Raw genomic sequence first — 18,010 nt, forward strand, 5'->3', positions numbered from 1 at the left:
TGATGCTACAATCAACTTGACCTCACAGTACCAGTATCCATTCCCCCGAAAGCTTTGATGGGAAGTACCTGAGAATGAGTCGATCATCTATCAATATAATATATTATGAGAAATATTCTCGAAGGTCTTCCACCATAAGTTTGTGAACCGAACCGTTAATCAATTGCAACCCAGCTAGAAATTAATATACGTTGTTTCAAGCCCGAAGACATATACGTCATCGCGATATCGATCGATCGATCAAAATTTTTTGGCTCTTGGTGAGAAAACGGAAGCGACATCACCTCATTAACTATAAGCTGGTAGCTTTAAACAGAATGGTAATCCGCGCATAGTGAACTGGCCTCCTGCTGGCGGGCCGAGGTACGTATACAGAAACCTGATATTACAAAAATGTGACCGCGCAACGCACAATCCAACACACACAAGTTCCCGCCGCAAATAAGGCGTTGCGTTTTTTGCGTTGTATTCGACGCTAGCCTTGAGCGATGGCCTGTTTCTTGAGCCAAGCCGTGGTCTGACCTGCTGAGCCGCGTCATGTCAACACTGCATTCCTGATGACGATGTCAGCCTCATTTGCGCTCTCCTTCTCCAACCAAGTCTTGAAGCTAGCAAGAAATGTCTATAGAGATACTCCCCACCGAGATATTAATACAGGTCCTCGACGACCCTAGCCTTGAAATCGGGGATCTCGCCATCATCTCTAAAGTGTCGCATCGGTGGCATTCGGCTGTCGTTCCCGTCCTGTACAGACGCTTCACATTCCGATACTATCCTTCTCTCAAACCAGAGGACCACAAAAGGCTGGAAAGCTTCAGCAAATATGGCCACCATGTGAAGTAGGTCAAACTGCGCCAAACTCCCTACAATTTATACAACAGAACGCTGGAATTGATATATAACTATCGAATTACTAGATACCTGAGCTTGCATATTAAAGATTGGAGTTATGGGTATGACTTGGAGGTCGATAGCGAGTCTGAACCCGTTCCTGATATCGCCACATACCTTGGGATACTTGGCCCTTTTAGCGAGGTCACACATATCGAACATTACGATATCGATATCCGTGGAATAAGCTGGCCAATTTTCTGGGCTATATTGAATTATCTAGTATCTGACAAACGACAGCTTATTTCCTTGACTGTCCGGCGAAATCTCCATTGGGGCGTAGATCCGCCCTCGGACCAGGACATAGATCCTGAAACGCTATTGCCGACGCCGCGCCTCTCGAATTTGACGTCCTTCAACCTTCAAGTGAATAGCAAGCGCTCCGGCTCTGATAGTATCAAATCTTTCCCTTACTTTGTAAATAACCTTGTATTAGCTCTCGGGGACTCTTGTCGGAATGTTTCAAAACTCCAGCTCTATTTGAAAATGGTCGAGGACACCAACACGGAAGAACTGGCGGCCCTATGGAAGTCTGATTTCCCACCACTGCCAGTAGAGCACATAAAGGACTTAAGATACGTGGTGTCACCCGGACTTATACCACCCTCGCGCTTATTGGACACGGAATTCGAGGATACCAAAGTTTTAACCGCACCAAGTTGGGTTTGTGGGCGTTGGCTGAACTCGGCTTGGGAACAGGTTGGTACCGTTCTCACATCAAATTACTATTCCGCTTAGAACTGAATAGAGGAAACGAGGACAAATGCTGACTAGAATGCTCCATTGTTAAGGTACCACCCGGAGAATCATTAAACTATTTCAAGAATCTAGAAATCCTCCGCATCACAGATGTATTGCAAACAGATGAGGGAAACGGCCTTGAACAAAATCTCAATTTTGTGACAAAGCATCTCCCAAAACTCGAGTCGCTCATATTAGATGACGATGAAAGGCAATTCTCGATATCCCGCAAGCCAGACGGGTCTCCGATTTGGGAAGAAGTGCCATTTGTGGTTTGATGTCACAAAAATAAGTCTGAAAAGGAACCCGAAGTTTACGGCATGAATAATCAGGGTTTCTTGCTCTCAAAATGTTATTTGTTCTATATGTACACTGAGAAATATATGATGGGACTTTTCTAACAAAACAAAATCGCAAGGGTATACTATTTACAGGGTATGGTGTATGAGAAAAACATCAAAAACGAGGCTGCTAAATGAAACAACAAAAACTGGAAAGATAATACATGGTGCGCTGCTAGGAGCTTGCGCCGCTTGCTATATCAATAATAGCAGATATTATACACTAATATTGGTGCTCGGTCCATAGGGAGGGAGCGTTTAAGCCCAAATGAAGTTAGGGGATTCCCAGCGTTCGTAGTCACGGCCAGTGTTCTTGCGGCCAGTCATCTTGAGAGCACGGTAGACAAGCTTGTAGGTACCAGCTGGGACTCTGATGGATGGGTCACCCTCCTTCTTGACAATGCGGCCAGTGAATGTAACACGGTTGATATCATCAGGTCCAAGCGGGGTCCTTGGGTTCCAGTAGTTTGGAAAGCCTGGGAGAGAACCAATGGTGTTATCAGTGAAAACAGGGACATCGTTGGCTTCCTTGTTAGAGACAGAAACGACATCGATGCGGACAACAGCGGAACCAAGAGCGAGTGCCCACTCGAGAATTGGTCGGGATACAGTGCTGTTAGCTGGGGCAGTCTCGCTCTTGAAGTTGCGGAGAACTGGGTAGCCCTCCTCGAAGTTGGTGACGGTAGCCTTCTTCATGGCAGTGGCGACACCCATGTATGGGATTCGGAGGCGGTCGACACCATTGCTGGAAATCTCGATCCAGCCACCATAGACTGGGATTCTGGCGGCATCAAGTCCAGCTGGGCGGGTGAGGCGGACGACAACTCTCTTGGACTGGCCTGGCTTGATGTTAAGAACATTTGGAGATATCTTAACATCGGCATAGGACTCAAGCATGGTTGGTGGGAAAGCCTGGGCAAGAGTGGAACCCTCCTTGGTGGTATAAGCAGTGGCACCGGGGATTTCAGTGAGCTTGTAGGTAGCCTGCTTGTCCCCGTTATTGGTGATCTTGAAGCTCATGGATTCGCGGAAGTGCTGGGTATCGTTGAACTCAAGGAGTTCAGTGTCAACAGAAGTCTTGGAATGGAGGAACTTGTAAGCATCAACGATACCACCACCCTGTTGGGCAACTGGGGCGAGGAAAGTGGAGTTCTTAGCACCATCGTTGAAGACCAATGGTCTACCGGTGGTGGTGAGACCGACACGGAGTTCAGCAGGAGTAACCTTGCGGCCCTCAGCCTTAGCCTTCTGGAGGTAGAGGCCGATGACACCAGCAACATATGGAGTGGCCATGGAAGTGCCAGAGAGAACAGCATATCCACCGAAGATGAGTGGGTAGGTAGAGAGGATGTTACCACCAGGGGCGGAGATGTGTGGGCGTTGGTACATTTCGTTGGTAGGACCCCAGGAAGAGAAGACGGACATGGTGCCTCCGCTGAGTGGGTTAGGGACAGCGGTGATGATACCGGCTGCCTCTTCATTGAAAGAGGCAGAGATGGTTCCCTTCTCAACAACAATCTTCAACCATTCAGCACCAGTCTCAGGGGTGACCATACCGACGCTGACGCCAGGAGCAGTGACAGTGACATCGACGGCACCAGGAACGTTGTTGACGAGCATGACATTCAAGGCACCTTTGGCGGCAGCGGCAGAGGCCTTAGCCTCGAAAGTGCAAGTACCACGAAGGATGACGACCATCTTATCCTTCAAGTCACCAACATCAGCTGGGAGGCCAGCGCAGGCATCAGTGATTTGGCCATCGACGACAGGGACGTAGAGCTCATAGGACTTGGTTCCGAAGCTTCCAGTTCCAGGGGTGTATCCGAACTCCTTGTCTTTGATATCGCCAGAGGAGAACTTAGCAGCAGTGAGAACGACAGGGGAGTTGAGGTTGTTGACGGAACCGACACCGATGGCGCCAATAGCATCAGCAGCACCAGAGGCATAGAAGAGACCTTCAGCACCCTCATTACCCGCAGCGATGCTGCATGGGGTACCAGCGTTGACAATACGAGTAACGACCTTTGCCCATGGATCCTCAGTCCAGCCGCTTGGGCCACCGATAGAGGCAGTGATCAAGTCAGCGCCATCAGCCTGGGCCTGGAGGAAGGCAGAGATGAGGACGTCGTTTCCGACGGAAACGCTAGGGCAACCGAAGACTTTGTAGGCACCAAGAATAACTTCTGGGGCGACACCGATGAAGTCCTTGTCGACAGCAGCGATGATACCAGCGACGTGAGTACCGTGACCGGCGCAGTCAATTGGGTCATCATCTGGAACTGGAGTGTTATTCCCGTTATATCTATCACCGACCAAATCGGTACCGAATGCAACCTTGTTTCCAGGGCCGAACTTGCCACCGAGAGATGGATGGGTGTAGTCGATACCAGTGTCGATAACAGCGATCTTGATGCCCTTTCCGCTCAATCCTTCAGCGTGGAGTCTGTCAACCCCACCTTGAACGTGGGGTGGGTAGTTATCAAGGGGGCCACCAGCGCGCTTGCTGATGAGTTTAGCGACATCTCGAGTGACCTGCTTGGCGACCGGGGCGGCAGCATCGTACAGTCGAACTGGAGAGAGCTCAACGACCTCACCCCAGGAGTTGATCTTCGCACGATTTTCAGGTGTATCGTCCTCAAGGTCAAAAGAAACACCATTGAAGATGCTGGTTTCCTGGTTGAGGGTCATACGATGACGGATCTTTACACCGTTGGTTCTGGCCTTGCTCAAAAAGCCATTGGTGTTCTGTATTCGAGAGAATGTCAGTTATCGGACTTATCTATTTTATATTTCCAAGACGGCAAAGTGCTTACAGTTCCCTTGATTTCCGCAATGTATGCACCCGGAACAATGCGCTGGGCGAGCGCTGGGGACAAGAGTCCCACGAAGGTAAGGAAGGTCTTCAAATGCATGGTTCCGCTCAATATTTATTGAATCGTCAAAAACCAGTAGAATGAATAACTTGCAGCCAGCCGATAGTCCCTAGCAGACTCCCAGTCGAGATTCAAGAGGTTGAGAGGTGGGAATTTTTATGAGATATAAGAAATTCCGTTGTGAAAAGGGATGATGAATAAAAATCTCGACTAGCGATCTTGGGACCTTTAATATAGGTTTCTAGCTCCTATAGAGGCTCTGGTATACATGAGGCCGAGGCGATATCAAACCATGCTGGTCGGCCGGGCGGTAAGGGTATTGCACGATCATTGCCCTTTCTTGATAACAGCAGCTAAAGCATGAGTGGTAGTAGACTCCACAAGAAGGGAGGAGCTATATGGTAGCCATGCTACTACTAGACCACTTACATTCGCATGTATCTAATGGCTGGGGAGCACCAGATACCAGTTCACGAAAGCCTAAACCGTGATATTCAACGTCAAATCCGATGAGTAGGCCAATCCCAACCTGGGAAGTAGTAGCAATAAACCAACCAGATTGGTACACAAATTTGGAAGTCGCGATTGCGCGTGATGGAGATATGGAAACCTTGTTAGGCCGCCATTCCCGTGCGAGGTGTGCCCATCGTATTATTGCGGCGCCGAATTCCATCTCCTACGCAAGGGAGACTAGGGCGATAATGCAGAAGGTTTAAGCATGTGCCCTGTTGTCCCCACATTGCCAAAGATATCAAATGCTTGTCATGTCCTTGAGGGCGCGCAGTGCCCCTGACATCAATTTTGCCCGGGTTGGGCCAGGGGTCCGCAAACGCGAGCTGCCTCTTTCGGACCACCACTCTCCGAAACCGGGAAGCACAGCAAGGAACGGTGCGTATCGACAAACTAATGTCTTTGGAGATTATCAATTGAAACAGAAGGTATAGATGTCTACTAGAGGCCAAAGGTGTCTCATCATTGAAGCATCAACATTCGCCATCACTCGCATTAGAAATCCGCCGGAGTCATTCCCCCCAACTCGCAATACTCAATTACTATTCAGCTATTGCATATGTATAATATAATTAAGCAGTAAAGTAAGGTTGCAAGCACTTGATTCATGAATTCATATGATTGATATCGGTCAGTTGGCCGACCCCTTATATCTTTTCTTAACCACTTTACTTGTTTCTCCAGTGAATGCCGTCAATAACTATTAATAGTCCATGTGCATGGGTTATAATATTGATCATGAATATCTCATAAGGTTTCACAAGGTCTAAGGTACCTGGGCGTCCTACTTTTGAGAAACATTTCCCTGATGTTTTGCTTAGACTTCTGCCAGATTATCAAGCGAACAGACTTAACGGCGCTTCGCCAGTTAGTTATTGTCACCCTTTCGTGGCTGCCGTGCGGGGAAAGCTCTATGGAGAAATAGCGGCATGGTTGCAGACGCATGCATATGCGAAATTGCCCGCTCCCAAGTAATCGCTTTGGCCTTCCAAGAGAGGCCGCTTGGCTACGTTCTCTTTGATATTTCAAACGAATTTCCGTATTTATGCTCTTTCTTTCGTTATCAAATCAAAGCTAGAACATAATTTCCGTGAGTTCCCATTATCCCTATATTTCGTTTCCAGTAGCACAAAAATCGGGAGGAAATTGAAAACTCATGGAATGATATTACTGGATCACGAAGATATCTATCCCGTCTATTGATTGCTGTTGTGTTGCAAGGATATATTACCAAGCATTCTTGCCAGGCCAGGATCATATGTAGACAGCGATACAGGGTGGGCCTCGAGTTGGGCCTGGGTGTTCTGTATAACCCCACCACGTTACGGCTGCGCAATCCTGGCATCTACGAGTTCCTTACAGAGTGCTCTGTGCGTACTAGCGGCGCGCTATAGCACTCAATGTTTTCCAGGTGTTTGTTCAACTACTTTGCAAGGGAATGCTGGACCATATAAATGCTCACGAGGACAATATTGTAACAGAGAGCTTCCTAAATTCGACAAGAATCAACACCTAACATTTCCAGAAGGTCTTTGTCTTCGATAACCCCGGTCTAGCGTACCATCCCCTAAAATTCTCGCCACTCTTTCCTAACAATTGATACGGGTTCTCGGTTCCACGAATTCCACCGGTCTTTGGCCCTGATAACTTAAGGGTTCCAAGACATGTATTGTCACACCCGCCTGCTGTATCAAGGTATATCACTCGTGCAGTGTCTAAGGACCCCACGCCACGACTAACTAGCTAAGCCCAAAGGTATTCTGTAATCTATGATATCTATGTCGCAATTGATATCATTCGGGGCAACATTGAATTCTAGCTTGTCAACTAGCTCGCCCAGTATGTATCCGCAAAGAAGGTGTTTCTTCGGCTGTTTGCGTGAAACATATTCACTATCACTCATTCTCTTGGATTTGTATTGCGATATCGGAGATGATTATGATGGATTCAATTATAATTTAGTAACACCTCATAACTTTAGAGTATATCGAATTGAGCTCGAGGTCATTGTGGCCATGATCCACCTAGAAAGTGGTATTATATGCCTCGTGAACCAAAGTTAACCTCGTAATCTAGTATAACTCGGCATTCACCGATAATCACATAAGCTTTCCGCCGAATTTCACGGCACTAGTCTCCGCGAATTTCATATGCTTGATCGATCGATCAAATAGCCAGCAGTTCGGATACTGTCACAATCGCGTGCGTCCGTAAATGTTCTTCTTGAACATCATGGAATACCCACTTTCCTAATTCGTCAAATCGTGATATGTCCGTGCGCAACCCACCACCATGCTGTGGATCAAGTATCGTACAAATCCAATAGAGGGTAACTGCTGCCTACAAATGTCGGTAGTTACCAGGGGTGATGATGATATGCGCTATATCATCTCGAATCTAAAGGGATTGAGAACTTTTCATATAGCATTTGTACTTTGGGTTTGACTCCAAAGCGTGATTTGATTCGTGGTTCATGCTCAAAACAGAAGTTATTCTTGAACCAGAATACGATGTGAAGATCTAGAATACGGATATACCCTGAACCAGTAGTAGCCACATATCTATCGGAAGTCAAAAAACGAGCCCAAGCAATGGGATAAATGATCGCCAGGACTTAGTCGTTCGTGGAACGTCCATGACGGCAAATAAAGTTAAGTGTGATCATCATTAAAACCCAGAAATTTGGGTACCATCTGAGAAATGTGAAGGCTTCTGATAGCATTCCGCCACGTTAATGACACTTGATGCCGCTTCGAATTGTAGCTTCTATCAATACGGCCTGGTAGAGTTAGAAATAATATTGACTAAATTATATCTAAGAGTCTTGACCGATCAATTGGAGAACCCCCTTGCTTTGTGTGATGTAGACCCACGTCGTATTTCGATGCATGCCGATTTAAGACTTGGATCTTACTTAATTATCAGATAGTTTAACTTCCATAAGACCCTTTACATGCAGGTATCCTTCTACTCTCTTTCCAAATTCATTGACGGATTACCCTGAGTTTACCAATCCAAATGGTCTGTTTTCTTGTAGCCCCGAATCGAGGCTATGCAGATTCTAAAGTACGACGTTTTTATGCTGGAGAAATATAAGACTATGTACTCACACCCTAACGCCGAAGAAAAGGGTCCCGAGATATGCAAAATGCAGCCCGCCACCTTGCAGGAAACTTACCGCGCGATCGTCGGAATCTCTAGATGAAAGCTTTCTGCAGGGACCCGTCAGGTTTCACCTTATTCCATTCCCTTGCCGTAAAGCGATTTGGATCAATTGATCATCCTCGGCCCTGTGGCTGAAAGTATACAAACTTTGAGATACTGTGGTGCCATCTAAAGCCAAATGCCTTCAACTGCCTATTTCCATTCATAAGGAGTAAGTAATAAACTCGGAAGGTAGTACTAATAGCGTGATCGGAGCCTTTCAAGGACCGCACGGCCGGGTCCTAAGGTTCTTCCGGGATATAGATACATTTATGTATCCCGGTGTTTCTATATCGAACTAAAGGACGGAAGACTGACCGAGTCGGTCTTAGTATTGGAGTGGAGCTGCTTAGATCCCGGAAAATAATAGTGTAGACCAGTTGTGCCTGCATATCAGGCATTACAAATGCATAGTAACCGCACTTTCTTCACTTGCCGGATTACGATCAGTTCTTCCCCACCCTTCAACATCGCGAACATGGTACTTTTAGAGTAGGTGCAAAGAGCCACGATGTCGAGAAGACTGCCAGATTGCGCTTTTATCGATAGCTCGATCCTTCATGGAAACGAAGTTATCAGCCAGGACCGATCTCGTTTTTGTTGAAACTAGTAGGACGGTCTTAGGTTTCATCGAGAAGCTGGGCGGTAATGCCAGTCAGGTTGTAGTGTACGTAATGGTTGTCTCGGACTGCCACCAAGCAATTCAACAGTCGCCCGCCACTTCTAAATTTCTTTGGATTGGTATATTCGCAGCTGCGCAGCTGCGCAGCAAGTGCGGCGTAACTTAATCCACCAACACCATGGCAAATATATCGCGATGTCAAATGAAACCTAGTACCTCCAAATATGTCGAAATCCCAATAAATACGAGTAGAATGTCGAAAGGGTTAATTTGAATTGAAGAGCTCCTGGAGAGCAGCCCCCAAAGCTCGAGAGCTCTATCGACTACATAAGTGAAAAGTCTCTAGATTGCCAGTCAACGCTGCTGGCCTTAGATGCGCTCGACTGTTATCAACTTAAAAGTCGATATCATAACGTATGAAACGAACATCAATATCGGAAAACCGTTCCCTCAAAAAGGTGCTGCATGTTATATGGTATCCGTCTTCTCACCTTTTAAGAACCTTCGGCTTCATCACAGGATTACTAATACACATGGTTTGTCCTTGCTTGCCTCGTTTTTACATAATCTGCCTTCCCATATCTGGTTAGACCAAACACTTTACGGATGAAAAAATCCCCCCAACTCCGAATTTTTATCGTTGTACTCTGTAGCCACACATCCTGAATAAGCTTTTCTACCTACAAGAAGATGCAGCTTTTCTACATATTGGTATTGTAATCATCTGTCAATGTATTATCATTAAGCTTGATAATTAGTTTGGAAATAATTGAAGTATTAGCAAGCTTAGGATCAGTAGAATGAGCATCGATAGGAATTTAATATTTAAAGAGACGTATTTGCCAATTGATCAAGTTTTCTCTCCATCATTAGCATCAACAGCATCAGCTTCCTAGCCTTTCGTTTCTCCATAGTTCTCACAAAACGAGCAAGTTTAGTCTCAACTTTCCCGCTTAATCAAAATATCACATAAACGACACAAACCCACCCAAATAAAACCTACTGCAAAAACCACTTAGTTACTATAAATCCAATGGCGCTCGGAAAGTCCTCTACCAAATCCATCGCTGTTATCATCAGCTCAATTCGTCCTGGACGAAACGGTCCTAAAATGGCCAACTTCATAATCGATACCATCAAAAAGAATGTTCCGCAAGACGTTTCTCTTAAGATTGTCGACCTCGCGGAACGGAAACTGCCAACATCCGAACAATCAGAGATTCCACTCACCATTCAAAGTCCTGAACTCTACTCCAATGAACTCGCCACTAGATGGAGTCGTGAGATTTCCAGCCATGATGGATACATCTTTCTAGTTCCAGGTTAGTCAGTTAAATTCCCCAAGATATTTGACTTGGAAGGAAGGTTCTAACACACCCCTCTAATAGAATACAATGGCTCTTACGCTGGATCTCTCAAGAGCGCCTTCGACTACCTCTACAATGAGTGGTCCGGAAAGGCAGCCATGATTGTTAGCTACGGCGCGCGCCCCGTAGAGATGCTCAATGGTGGCAAGCACTTCAGCGATATCCTCAGTCAACTACAAATGAAGCTTCCCAGTGTCCTCCTAAAGATTAGTGTTTCTACAATGGACCGCGAGAAAACAGCCTCTGGTGAGAGTTTGGTGTTTTACGAAAAAGCAGTTGAAGATCAGGTCCGATCCGACATCTCTAATGCTTGGGAAGGCGTTTTGAAGGGCTTACAGGTTTCGAATGTTTCACCCGCCAGTGCTTAGATGGCATTCAACCCAGCAAAATACAAAGAGACTAGAGTATATTTTCCTTTTTGTTTGTGTCACTACAATAGAAAGCGTTCACATTTTTTTGACATTTTTTCGAAAAAAAAAATTTTCAGTTCATTTGGCATAGCTATGGCATTGGGATTTTGTATATAATTACACTCGGACATAAGAAGTGCCCGACTATTTCATGAATGGCACGTCTTATCCACAAAAAATCGTTATCAACGTTCAATCTCCAATTAAGTCTACCACCCATAGATTGCGTGATCCCCGGGCCTCATTACGGCACAACGTGTGTGCTAACTTTCGGCAAAAGCACACAATTACGATACTCCTTCCACACACGGGACACAATGCCACAGAAAAATACAAAGATTTAAAAGAAAAAAAGCTAAAATGAAACCGAGATGAAGTCGACGACCTGGGTCGAACAGGTGACCTTAGGATATTAGTAGACTGCAATCCTCTGCTCGTACCACTGAGCTACGCCGACTTTTCTGGCAGGAAGTTGAGTCGCGAAGTTGCTCTTGTACAGTAGAATGGAACCGGACAAACCTAGTAGAATGTGGATGTGTTGCCCGGCAAAAATTGTTTCAGTGAACGCTCCCCATATCCTAGTCGTTAAAGTGGTTGGTGTGTATCTAGTAGCGCAATACCAAGAAATTTTGTATTGAGGATTGATTCTATCTTTCAGCTGGTGGCTCCAGTGGCTTTTAAGGCCTGCCGGTCATGGCTTCTTGAAGTCTTTAGGCTAGATACGTATCGATACTGAAATAGCAAGATGGGACATATGGCGTTCTAGAGTAGGTATGCGCCTCCTGCGGACTGGGGATCGATATCGAAGTTATCAAGGCAATAGACTTCAAAAAAAGTTGAAGACGGCACGTACTAGGCACCAACAAGTCCATCTATATAAACTGAACAAAAGCGATGATGATACCCTTGACAAATTATGCCTACTATCGATCGAGAACCTCACCAGATGGCAACCTACTGCAGTTCGTGGAGGAGGATCCTGACGTGGACGGTCCGGCTGAATTACCTACTGAGCCTCAGGATTTTAATATTTTCCCTTTGAAAAAAAAATTGCCACCGCCTACTGTTTCTCTACTGATGCCTAGTAAGTGGGGGGCTTGAAGCCCAGAGGATTGAGGATTTAGACGAATCAATTGTCACAAATATGCTTCGCATGAACTTGAAGGCGCTTAGGTGACCAGAATTGGTGTTGTCGATGGTTATAAAAAAGACACACACAACACAATCTGGATGTATGCCGCTAAGGATTTGACTAGCCGTTTCCAAGGTTGGGATCAGTGGATTGAGATCGGGAGAAAGGATATTGTATTGGGGTATGATTTTGCTATGTTACGCTATACTACTTTAATCCAGAAAATGGAAAAAAAGAAAGAAAAACAAAAACCTGGTAACTAATGCTGTCAGAGTAGCTCACCTTGAGCTAGTTGCCAGCTAGCTGCAGCAGATGCGTTGATATCATGTGTTCGAAACCCAAAGTCCAGATTAACCCACCGGAAGAAATGAAATTACATGTATACGTTTAAATGCTAGCAAATAAATCCATAGATATGGGAAGGATAAATGGGGGGGGGATACTGAAAGTAGGTAAAGAAAATTTAAAAGATCTTCAAAACAAAAAAACAAAGAAAGAACGGCCGTTAAGACGTAATACCAACCTGAACATTAAACACCTCGGAAGATTATTAGATGCAAAACTCCGGTAAACCCAGACAGTAAAAAAATATGAAAACCAAAGCCAGGCCCAAAAGTTAAATGTCAAGGTATTCGTTGTGGCTCCATGCGCCGATATATGCCATGTCAAGGGTGCTTCCTTGCCCCGTCGCCAAAGTGACCTCGGTATTATATTCATGGAGGTCGACTCCAGAATCCACGCTAGCGCTGGATACGCCAATAGCAATGTCCAAGGCTTCAATATAATCTGGGTACCCTTGGAACATCTTTGGTATAGGCGCGGTGAGCGGCCACGATGCCCTCTGTGTGATTGGAACGTGACGTGCATATGTTGGATGATAGTAATGGTGGTCATCGTCAACAAACTGCTTTGCTTTTCTGATTCGTTCGAGTTTTAATGAAACCTCAGAGGAGGTACTCGCTAAGGATTGATTGGAGGAAGTACTTGAAGTGCGGGCTCTACAATGTCGTTTTGGTGATCTTATTTGTGTCGTAGGGCTAGCACCACTGTCAGAGATGGGGTCTGATCGCTCCGAGATTGGTTTGCTAGCTGCACGTTTGCGGTAGCTTAGAGGGAAGGATAATTCATCATGGTGAGATGATATAGTGGTATGCGGATGAGGGCAGTATGTGGTAGGTATGTATGGTTCTTCGTGGCCGCTTGGTGTTTGATCCTCGGAATTGTAGGTTCTGTGCTCGTCTTCATCGATTCCTCGAGCTAATCGACTTGGAGTATTGTTGCTTGAGTTCTGCATACTGCGAGAGAGCTTTAGTTCTAGATCCATCAATTTCTTGATATTGATTATTCGGGTTCCCCGAGATTAAGCTTCGAGCCAGAGAAGAATAAAGAATAAAAAGAACAATACTAAAATTATAGCCGGTACCGTCTCGTTAGATTAAACTAACTCCTTGAACTAAATTATTACTAGCTTAGGAACAAATTTGGAGGCAGCGAGATACTTATAAAATATTTTTCTGTGCATTCGGCTCTTCTTTTTTTTTTTTTTCCGATGAGTTTCTCCCGAGGATGCTATGCATACACCCTTTGGAAACGCCTTAGTTTGCTACCGAAACACCGCTTCAGGAAAAAACCAAAATGGACTGCGGGTCGCACAAGCAAACAGGCTTTTTTACAGCACACAGGCGTGTGGGTCTAGATAAGAAGCCATCTTATTGGTAGAAAGAAAAGTCGAATTTCCCATTCCAGCGAGTTTCTAGGTCGCATGCACTGCCGGTGCCAAGAGAGCGAAAGCCGAATGTCCCAAAGAATAAGAAAATGAACTTTTTCCTGCGTGGCCTTCTATTTCCAAGTATTTTATCTGAGGCACAAGGCACAGGGGAGGGTCGACCTGGTTCCCTTTGAGGTGAATAGACTTTTTTCCCCGTACAAAATTGAAATGGTACTCTGTATTCACCGATAATATCACGATCATGATTGTCCACTTTTTTTTTTTTGAAAAAGAAAGAAAAACAAATATACTCCAAATGGATGCAGGACAAGTTTTCTTTGCAATTCCAAGACATCTTTCACGCTCTAATCTCAGAATATCCGCAAGGTACCCATGAAGGTAATTAAGTACAGAGTAGTCGATATCCGATTAGGATACGAATTGAAAAGTGAACTTTTCCTTGTGTGTTGCAGCTGGGAAAGGGTATTGAATATCCAGCAGGAGCCAGCGAAGAGTCCTTAGGAACCAAGCTACAAGCTAACGAAGTTCGCTCCACAACATCCATACATCGGTTTTTTTTTAAAAAAAGAGGCATACAATATCGAGAACTTCGTCTGTTCCCTTTCACTTTCCTCAGCTATGGCAAGCTTCCCTGCGCTTCTAGAATTCCTTTTCCTAATGTTGTCCTTGTCCTCCAATCAGCATTATAATACGTCCGCAATGCATGGGAGCCTTAGCTCTAGACCTCGCATCTCCAATGCACAGTTATGGCCAACGGCCGGCCACCCGCAGGAAGAACCGATGTCGTCCTGTGATTAAAAAACTGAAAATGTTAAATCATATAATCAGAGAGATTACGCAAGCTTGTCGGCCCCTCGACATTGATCCAACTCTTGTTTGTCACTGATTGCTGCAACTATTCTACAAACTCGTGATCCAGAAACTCGCAAGGCTGCTTTCCGTGCCACTCGGATCGGATCCTTCCACCGACAAATTTTTGACATTGCACATTATACAACAAACGAAATGCTCCGAGCTTCGTGCATGCGACAAGCATTCCCGATCAAGTCTACGGGCTTCGGAACTCAAGCCTAAGTTTTTTTTGGCTAACCCAATTTCACTTTTCCTGCAAACCGTAGTGGTGGCTATCAAGTTCTGGCAGGCTGGGTTCAGGCCAGGATGTTGGTACTTGGTTCATCCATCTGCGAACCCAACCTCTAATTACACCGAAAGTTGGCCGTGGATCGTGCAGTCATAGGTGAGTCGCTGCTAATTCTAGGCCTGCAAAGTCGCGAGGCACAGACAGAAAGAAGGAAACAACCTTCAACCTGATTCGCTGCAAATTTAATAGATATATAATGATGCCTTCAATATTAAAAGAGATTTCGTGAGATCACTGAAGGTGAAGTACTGGTTGAAGTTTTCGCTTAAATCCTACCTCTAGACATATTCGGCCGGTGATAAGCAGCGGTTTTACAAGGTATCTGCGGGATCTCCGAGCTATCCTTGCTTCTTATCAAGTCTAGGCTCTCGACTTGTCTCGTCCGCACCTCGAGGCCTCGCCTGTTTAGACTTTACTAGGTTTCATGTAAGTATTTACTATCCTAGATTAAACTTGGCCTGTATCTAGTCGAAATTAAGCCTTAATCGGCATATATTCACGGAATGTAAGTACACAGATTTAAATTATCAAATTGTATATATGTATATATCATGACATCTAAGCCTAGCTATTACAAGTTTTCTGTCGAGTATCCTTCTCAAGATCTCATCGATCTCCCCGTAGCTTCGTCAAATTCAACCCGAGGCTCAGAACCAGCGAAATCCAACAAAACACGAATCAAAGTGCGCTTATTCATCATACCTAGGAGTCACAAAGGGAATGGTCACTTCATTGGTCTTTTCTTTGTCAATCTAGACCACCAGCCCTGATTACCCTTCTCGTCTCCTCTTCTTAACTTTCCCATGCGCTCCTCCTCTAACCTTTGCTTCCTACATTGCCGGCAGTTTGAGAATCTTCCTTCATAAACCTTGTCCGCCTCCTCGCAGGAACAAGGCATGGGGTCGATAATATCATGCCCACAATCTGTATCAACATGCCGATGTCTGTGCAGAGAAGGCTTTTCCCAAGGTAAGTGTGTTGGAAACTATCTCCTTAAAGGCGAAGGGTTAAACCCTCTCAGACTAGACCCCGGAGTTGGGCTTGGAAACCGGTATGAATATTCTGGCTCCGGGGACGGATCTCGATCTTGCTCTTGGTTATATTTCTGTCGTCGAGGATATCTATCCAGTGGATTGTAGTATTTATAAGGACTTGATTGATCTAAGGAAAGGCCTGCCATTTCTTCCTCCCAATCTGTACAACGAGGCAAGCGATATATTCTCCATTGGTTACGGGCATCTATGATCGGTGTCTCATCTCTTTGTCCGAAAACTATAACTTGATCTTCGCTAGAAAATGAAACACGCTGTTTGGGTTTTGGTCTTCTAGGTTGGGCATCTAACGACCTTAAGATCGGCTGAAGTGGTTGAGAAGATGTCGTTGTAGGGATGGATTCAAGTGAATCGGCTGCAGAATCAGATGTCCTTCTAGGAGGCGATGCTGCAGAACTGGTTGGTATTAATGAGCGTAGACTTGTAGTATTCCCTGAGCTGTGTGCTCTGATTCTAGTGGCGGCTTTTACACGCTTGCGTGTAGACGGACGCCCCTGGGTATCTGCGTCTAGTAATGAAGCATATTTGCGGTCTAGACTGGGTCTTTTCTTCGCATTATCGCAGGCTTTTTCTTGGGATTTCTTTGCGCTAGAGGACTTAGTACCTAGGACCCCAAACCATAGATTCCTGGCTAGCAGCAATACGTTTAACATCTTCTTCAGTCCAAGTTGGCTTTTCGGTGTACCGATGGTCGAAAGGTGATGGTGATCGAGAGCCAAAATCCGAATGCTCCTTAGACCGTCTTCTGGGCATTGTATTGATTTTATTGTGAGCAAGAAAATTCTGTACTTCAGGTGTTAAACACTGCTCGCAATTTTCGGATCTAGGGATATTTTGAAGGGGTGTTGGTGAGGTTCTTGGCGATTGATAGCTTTCGGATGAACGAAGGTGGGCGAAAAGTTCTTGCTCTGGGCCGCGGAATGGCATGAGCGTTGCCGCCATCTTTCCTTTCTCTTTGTTTGTGATTCGGGATAGTAATTTTAATGATATCGTGTGGATTTGAAATTGTCTGAACAATTTGAACTTCGACTAATTTGAGAGTCGAGCTTGGGGGTTATGTATAACCGCGAGTTTGAGTATACGTCAGGAAACCTTCAGGCCTGGAATGTAGTATTCTATTCAACACCCTTCACCACCCATTGTTTACCTCTGCAAAAGCAACAAAAGACGTATATGACTGTTTTCGTTAGTATATCGATACGTGATATAGAACAAAGAAAGCGAATGTCGTTTCGGAGCCTCCGCAGAAGCCGGCCTTGGCGGACTTTACTAAACTCCGAATATAGAGGAAACCCTCAAAAAAAGGAGCGTATATCCTCCCACTATTTCCACTTTTCCACCTATCTCCTTATCTTCATTATTATCAAATAGTATATCGGCAGTTGGTTTAATCCGTTCCGACGTTGCGACTGAACCAACTTGCTGGCCTGTCGAGACAACCGCGGTTATGCTCGATGATTCGTAGGTTTTATGACCGCACAAAGATGGCTTGGAAGTGACACTGAAGAGATGATATGACAGCTCGGCAGTATGCAGTGCAGCTGTAAACATGAAATCCTTTTATTTCCTTGATAAAATAGAGACGGGATTGTTGCTCCCGTTCACATGTATGACAAGCTGAGGTCATTTGTGGGATCTTCGATAGGGTGGGTTCTATAATTAGGATACCAGTCGCAATCATAGAATGAAAGGAACAATTTTAACAGTGATTCTGGTATTACGGATATGGTAGATTGCGTATTCTTATGACAGGAAATGGTGCTGCATGCACCACTTATCGCAATGGGTCGAGTAATTGGGTTGAATATTCAGGAAACCTGATCGGGACGGATGTGTTGTTTCTAATATCCAATAAGATAAGCATAACGGCAGACGTTCAAAGACTGGCACGCAAGCCAGATTGTTCCTGACGGTTTAGTCCCGTGTTCAAACTAGAATGATATTCACTCTAGGATGCCATAATCCTACCGATCATGAATCCGCCGTATTTTCAAGAT

The 18,010-nt window shown here is 45.2% G+C and overlaps 4 protein-coding genes across 4 annotated transcripts; 2 read left to right on the top strand and 2 right to left on the bottom strand.

The window, feature by feature from the left end:
* Positions 1–618: 618 nt before the first annotated feature.
* Positions 619–1,910, top strand: DFL_008104 (uncharacterized protein; the record flags this gene model as incomplete). Its single annotated transcript, XM_067637790.1, has 3 exons — positions 619–839; positions 918–1,590; positions 1,683–1,910. The coding sequence occupies 3 exons, from the start codon at positions 619–621 to the stop codon at positions 1,908–1,910; spliced, it is 1,122 nt and encodes a 373-aa protein (XP_067485743.1).
* Positions 1,911–2,231: 321 nt separating this feature from the next.
* On the bottom strand, positions 2,232–4,885 carry DFL_008105 (uncharacterized protein; the record flags this gene model as incomplete). Its single annotated transcript, XM_067637791.1, has 2 exons — positions 2,232–4,718; positions 4,787–4,885. The coding sequence occupies 2 exons, from the start codon at positions 4,883–4,885 to the stop codon at positions 2,232–2,234; spliced, it is 2,586 nt and encodes an 861-aa protein (XP_067485744.1).
* A 5,408-nt stretch (positions 4,886–10,293) lies between these two features.
* On the top strand, positions 10,294–10,917 carry DFL_008106 (uncharacterized protein; the record flags this gene model as incomplete). The annotated part of the gene is made up of 2 exons (XM_067637792.1): positions 10,294–10,504; positions 10,571–10,917. 2 exons carry the CDS (start codon positions 10,294–10,296, stop codon positions 10,915–10,917), a joined length of 558 nt encoding a protein of 185 aa, XP_067485745.1.
* Positions 10,918–12,707: 1,790 nt separating this feature from the next.
* DFL_008107 (uncharacterized protein) lies at positions 12,708–13,385 on the bottom strand (the record flags this gene model as incomplete). The annotated part of the gene is made up of 1 exon (XM_067637793.1): positions 12,708–13,385. The coding sequence occupies one exon, from the start codon at positions 13,383–13,385 to the stop codon at positions 12,708–12,710; it is 678 nt and encodes a 225-aa protein (XP_067485746.1).
* Positions 13,386–18,010: the final 4,625 nt, after the last annotated feature.

This window comes from Arthrobotrys flagrans (assembly GCF_004000055.1).
Source record: "Arthrobotrys flagrans strain CBS H-5679 chromosome Unknown unitig_1, whole genome shotgun sequence".
Taxonomy (NCBI): Eukaryota; Fungi; Ascomycota; class Orbiliomycetes; order Orbiliales; family Orbiliaceae; genus Arthrobotrys; species Arthrobotrys flagrans.